General features: G+C 39.9%; 1 protein-coding gene across 1 annotated transcript; it reads left to right on the forward strand.

The window, feature by feature from the left end:
* The first annotated feature begins 420 nt into the window (after nucleotides 1-420).
* Nucleotides 421-4,603, forward strand: MED10 (mediator complex subunit 10). The gene is made up of 4 exons (XM_013952307.2): nucleotides 421-624; nucleotides 900-983; nucleotides 2,164-2,266; nucleotides 3,845-4,603. Exons 1-4 carry the CDS (start codon nucleotides 497-499, stop codon nucleotides 3,938-3,940), a joined length of 411 nt encoding a protein of 136 aa, XP_013807761.1. The 5' UTR covers nucleotides 421-496; the 3' UTR covers nucleotides 3,941-4,603.
* The last annotated feature ends 1,165 nt before the right edge of the window (nucleotides 4,604-5,768 follow it).

Here is a 5,768-nt window from a genome sequence, read left to right on the forward strand (position 1 = left end):
TGGTGCTTTCTTGAGGATACCTGCAGAGACTGCAGTTTCAAGGCACGGAACAACTGGTGGTCCTTGCTGCTGGGCATTCCTTAGATCTTAATTTTGTTCTAATTGTCCTGTGATTTTGTATAGCCCACACAGGCAGTTTCTGTGGAGCACGTTTGTGCTGGACACAGTACGGGACCATCTCCTGCCCCCACCTCCTGCCATGTCTTGGCCCATCAGGGTCCGGGGTGCCAAAGCTGGGAGCAGGACCGGACTGTATCTTGAGAGGCACCAAGTGGATAAACATCGCCGGAGGAATTAAAAATCATGGAGCGATCTGTAAGGAGACGAGGCTTTCAAACCCAAGGTATAAAAACCAAGGAGCCGCACAGATAAAGTCACGACTTGGTGTGACAGGCACACGCAGCCAACCCCTCTCCCCGCCCGCCCGGCGGGGGGGAAGTGGCGGGCGACAACCCGGAAACCGCCGGGAGGCGCCCGGAAGTGGGCGGTGAGGAGCATGGCGATGGCGGAGAAGTTCGACTCGCTGGAGGAGCACCTGGAGAAGTTCGTGGAGAACATCCGCCAGCTCGGCATCATCGTCAGCGACTTCCAGCCCAGCAGCCAGGCTGGCCTCAACCAAAAACTGTGAGGCGCTCTCCGGCCTAGGGCAAGCGGCTCGTTGCTCCCTCTTCTCCGGGCAGGGCCTGGCTGCGCCGTGGGGAGCCCCGGCTGCGGGCCGGATCCTGCTCCGGGGCCCTGGCGGGAGGTGCCCTGGCCTGGCGCCGCTGCTGGCCCCTCCGTCGTGCCGAAAGGTGCCGAAGGGGGGGGGGGGGGCGCTGACTGGCGCTTTGTGTCGCGAGCGGCTCCTGTCACTGGCGGTTATAGGGTTAGCGAAACGCGCGCCCTGTTTTCTCTTCCAGGAACTTTATGGTGACGGGCTTGCAGGATATCGACAAGTGTCGGCAGCAGCTTCACGACATCAGCGTGCCCTTGGAAGTTTTTGAGTGAGTAATAATCGTGCCAGGAAGAGAAGGTGTTGTAGGCTGTGTGGTTTGAGGTAGCCTGTCTTTGTGGTGTTGGATCCCCCCACTGAGAATTGGGCATTTCTTAAAATTCCAGAATATCTTGCTAGAATGTGAAGACAGAAGGATATGAGGAATGGCAAATTGTACATCTGCTTTGTTTCAGGTCCCTCTTTTTTTTTTTTTTTTTCCCCCCTATCTACATTGCATGGTATTGCATAATTAGGCAGAATCTGTCTTACTGCCTACATCTAGTGACTTGCTAAATAAACTTTCATTTTGGAAAGATACTTTTACACTACATTCAAATCAAGATGTAAACTTGTAGGTGAAAATAAATTAGGCTAATGTTTTTAAATTTAGGCCAATGTTTTAATTTCACTAGCAACCATCTTCTTGCTGGCACAGAATTAAGACAGTAAAAATTGTCATGAATGTGGAAGAAGAGCTATAGAAGATAACTTGAGAGCTACACTGTAAAAGCTAGCATACTAATCCTTCATCTTTTGGTCCAGATGCTGTTGGTTTGCTACATTCTGGTGTGTTACTGACTATAGGGCTACCTCAGGAAGGCTTTTCACTTTTTATTCTAGTATTTTATGTTAATAGTTTTATGCCTTCCATTTTACTTATGCAATAACAAAATATCTCTTTGCCAATTACATTTTGTTCATATTGCAAAGCAAAAATGTGCTTATATGTTTGCTGATTCAAGTGTGTTAATTTCTGTTAACACTTGTACAGATGCTTCCTCCTCATCCTTGAATTGCTAGGTGCCTTATTCCTAGATGCCCATAGCTAGTTAGTATGTGATGAACAACTTTAGGGTCAGTTTCCTTTCCTTTGCTTGGAAAGGAAGCACCTTTCTCTTTCATGTGGAAGGTATTAACTTATTGTCTGTGAGGAATTGGGTAGCTGTATTTTTGTTTGCTTTTAATACCTTCCTCAAAGCTCCAACTTTTCTGGAAATAAAGATTGAGCCAGCTGTTCACAGGCCCCAAGCTTTTTTTCCTTCAGTTGTCTTTTGAAAATGGCTGACCTGAACTGTGTTTTAAAATGCACTTTTCAGTAACAAAAAAGAAAGCAGCGTGAATAATTCTGTTTCTTGGTGAAAATCGTGTTTGGAATATGATCATTTAGGTGGTATCTCTTGTATTTTCAGATATATAGATCAAGGCCGTAATCCTCAGCTTTACACTAAAGAGTGTCTGGAGCGAGCTTTGGCTAAGAATGAGCAAGTAAAAGGAAAAATAGACACAATGAAGGTAAACTAGAAATAATGAAAGTGCAAATGTATACAAAACCTTTTTTTGATAAGTTCTCACTTATCTGTAAATTTGTATATTTTTCACTTGTGCAGTTATTAAATTTTCCTTATTAGGTGGCTTGCATTAGGGATTGCTCTGTATTTCTGCATTTTAACTGATGATGATGCAGCCTATTGTAAAAAGGAGATTTCTAATTTGCCCTGCAATTGGAGAAGCAGCTATCTGCATGATTTTTTTTTTTTTGACAAAGTGTGTGTATTGTGTTATAGAATGGAATGGGTCTTGGAGTACTACTACGGCAAATGGTTTGTAAGCACAAGCTAATCTTTATGAAATGGCTTAAAATGTATGCCAGCAGTTAGGTTTTCTGAACTTGTAGTTTCATCTGGTAATAACCTGAGCATTCTGTTACACTGTTCAACCATTGAAATTTAGTGCTAAAAAATACAAACAGTAAACAAAGTTCAGTAAAACTCAAGGATTGTTTGTGCTTCAGAACATTTTTTGGCTGAACTTTTAAATTCATATAGAGTATGGCAACTTGTGCTGCAGAACGTAGGCATATCTCCATATGTCATAAGCTTCTCTTTCTTTTGGTGTAATGCTCCATGCTTGTAAAAGTTGTAGGAAGAATTATATATCTTATGGGAGGTGGAGGGGATTCCATATCAAATCAAGTGCACCTGTCCTTTATCAGCTTTGCATTAACAAGGTCATCTAAAAAAAGTCTTATTTATTATTAAGAAGGTATAATTTGAGCATAGTATGTTTTAAACAGTGAAATGTTTGTGGTTAGTCACTGGAAACCTTAGTCGAAACAAGATGAGTGGCTCTCATTCTGCTCTGATTTCCTGTTCATTCTGAGTGATCTTGGGCTGGTAGTGGGAGCTGCTGGCGGGGGGGGGGGGGGGGAGCACTACATACTTTCCTAGCATTTCAATGTTACTGGTTAATTATCTTACGCTTCCTGCATCCCCTTTCACTTGAAAGGGAAATAAGGTATTGAAGTAGTCCTGTATGTTTTTCACTTGTTTGTTCTTGTTTTGTTTTTCTTCCCATCCCCTGATGAGAAAGTAATTGCTGTAATGAAGGGTTTTGGCTTAAATTGCCTCAGAAGTTTCATGGAAAGAGGTGAAAAGCATTGGAAAGGAAGGTGGTAATAAAAGTAATATGAATAAAATATTTTGAAGCTTAAGTTCATGAGTATAACATACTTCCAGTGCAAGTTGTGCTAATCTTTAAATTATAATTTCTGGAAGAAACTGTTTAGAGCCTTTAAGAACCAGACAGATACTAACTACTTTGTATTTCTTGGATAGGTGCAAATGTTAATTAGTTTATGGGAAATTAAAAATATTTTCTTCTGCCTGATGCTTTCCTAGCAGATTTTACTTGGGCATTTTCTGTGAATTTTGTAATTTCCCTGTTTGTTTGTTTGTTTGTTTTAATACAGTTCTTTCTGGTCATTGAAATGTATAACCAGACTTTGTTCTATACAGACATTTGTATTCATCGGCGTGATGGCCTCGAAATAAATGGTGCAGGTGAACTTTTTGCGTTTTCTTCTCTTTTCAGAAATTTAAAAGTCTGTTAATTCAAGAGCTAACCAAGGTGTTCCCCGAAGACATGGCAAAGTACAAAGCTATTCGAGGTGAAGATCCTCCTCCTTAAGTTGGCCTTCAATAGCTCTCAAAATGTCAATTCCATAAATTGATGCTTACCTCTCTTTATAAAAGCATTGTTTGGAGGGAGGGGGAAAACAAGCCTTCAAAACTACTGTACTAAAAGATATGGCAGTGATAGACTGGAAAGGAACTTGATATTCACTGATAGTTCTGCTTCTGAAGCTACTGATTCTTTCTGAAGACTTGTGCTCAAAGATTGCAGTTGAAACTTCCTGTGATACCTGCAGGCAATTATATGGCATTTTCCACAAAGTGCATTTCCAGAGCAGAAAAACATAGTTTTTTGTTTTCTGAAAAGTGTGCTCCAGGACTGTGGATTGATCTGTTTGGGGGAGAAGTGTATTACTATTCCTGCTTATTTTTCATTTGTAAACTGCTTTTTTATTGCAGTAAAAAAAGACTGCTTTTGTCTTGCAAAATTCTACTGAAATGGAGCCCATCAAGGGGGCTGCAGTTCTCATGTCTTAATGAATTGCAGCCAAGAAGACATTTTTGCTTTGTTCTGTGAGCTGCTAGCTGAGGATATTGAAAGTGAGCATATTCAGGGATTGGCTCCTAAACAATATTTTGTGTAATAATAATATTTAATGTAGACACTTCTATTAATTTTCTGTAAGCAAGTTGTACAATAAAAAATTGAAAAAAGAAATTCTAGCATGTTTCAGTCCAATGCTACTCTTCGGAGAATGAACTGAGAGCTGTGAAAAGTAGTACATTCTTCAGTCTCACAGTGACAAAATCTGTATCAAAACTTGGGTGTTAAAAGTTTATATTTGAAGCTAATGTAAACTTGATGTTTTGGTTCTTGTGAAGAAAGCTTCTAATAGCAGAAGCAGGAGATCTTTGCAGATCAGTGACTGTGTTTCTGATTTGCTGCAAACACTTTTATAAAATTGATTGTTGTTCATGTGTAATATAGTCCTACCAGAAAACAGCTTGATGGGATCTATCCCCAGGCCTATAGCGCAGGTGCAGAAGGTTTTTTTGTTGTTGTTGTTAAAGGAGCCAAAACTGCACCTAAGAACTTAAGATTACCGAAGAAGGGAGACGGTGGTTTAGTCATATATCTTTCCTGATTTTATTAATGAAGCACTTGCATGTTGCACAGACACTTAACATTAAATTTCACATACAGATCAGTCTGACAGCTGAAGTAATTCAGCAAATTTGTTATCACAAAAGCAGTAACTAATGGATGGGAATTGTACTGCCAGTTAAGATTATCACTTGCTTTTGAGTCTGAGGATCTCTTTTAATCTTTGGAATTTGCAAAACTTTAACTGTTTGTGCATACATATAGCCTTTCAAATGTAAATTGACTCTTTCCAATACAGACATGGCCTGGAATTACATGAATTTCAATGATGAAATATTATATATTGACAATCATTTATATAACTGCAGGTGCATATTAGCATTACATGGAAAAAAGTGGATTTAAATATACAGCTATGCAGTCATCCAAATACGAACAGGAAGTAAGCATCTTCCAGATTCTGATGCACTAATTACTGTACTGTACATACTATACTGTACTGATTTATACCAAAGAGAAATTTTCTCATTTAAGACCCTGGGAGCCTTTTCTTCAACTATAATTCTGTAGACTAGGTTTGGATTTTTTTGCTTTCACACATGCCTTCACTTACTTCACAGTGTGGGGTTTACTAGAATTTTATTCTGTCACTTAATTTTTATCAGTTCAGGTCTGCGCTTAGGCAGATAAGACTTTAGTGCTTGTTGCTTATATTTCTTCAGCAAATGTTCTCATGTACATAGTACCACAAAGTTCCATGTTGTTACCATATATTCAG

This window comes from Apteryx mantelli, chromosome 2, assembly GCF_036417845.1.
Source record: "Apteryx mantelli isolate bAptMan1 chromosome 2, bAptMan1.hap1, whole genome shotgun sequence".
Taxonomy (NCBI): Eukaryota; Metazoa; Chordata; class Aves; order Apterygiformes; family Apterygidae; genus Apteryx; species Apteryx mantelli.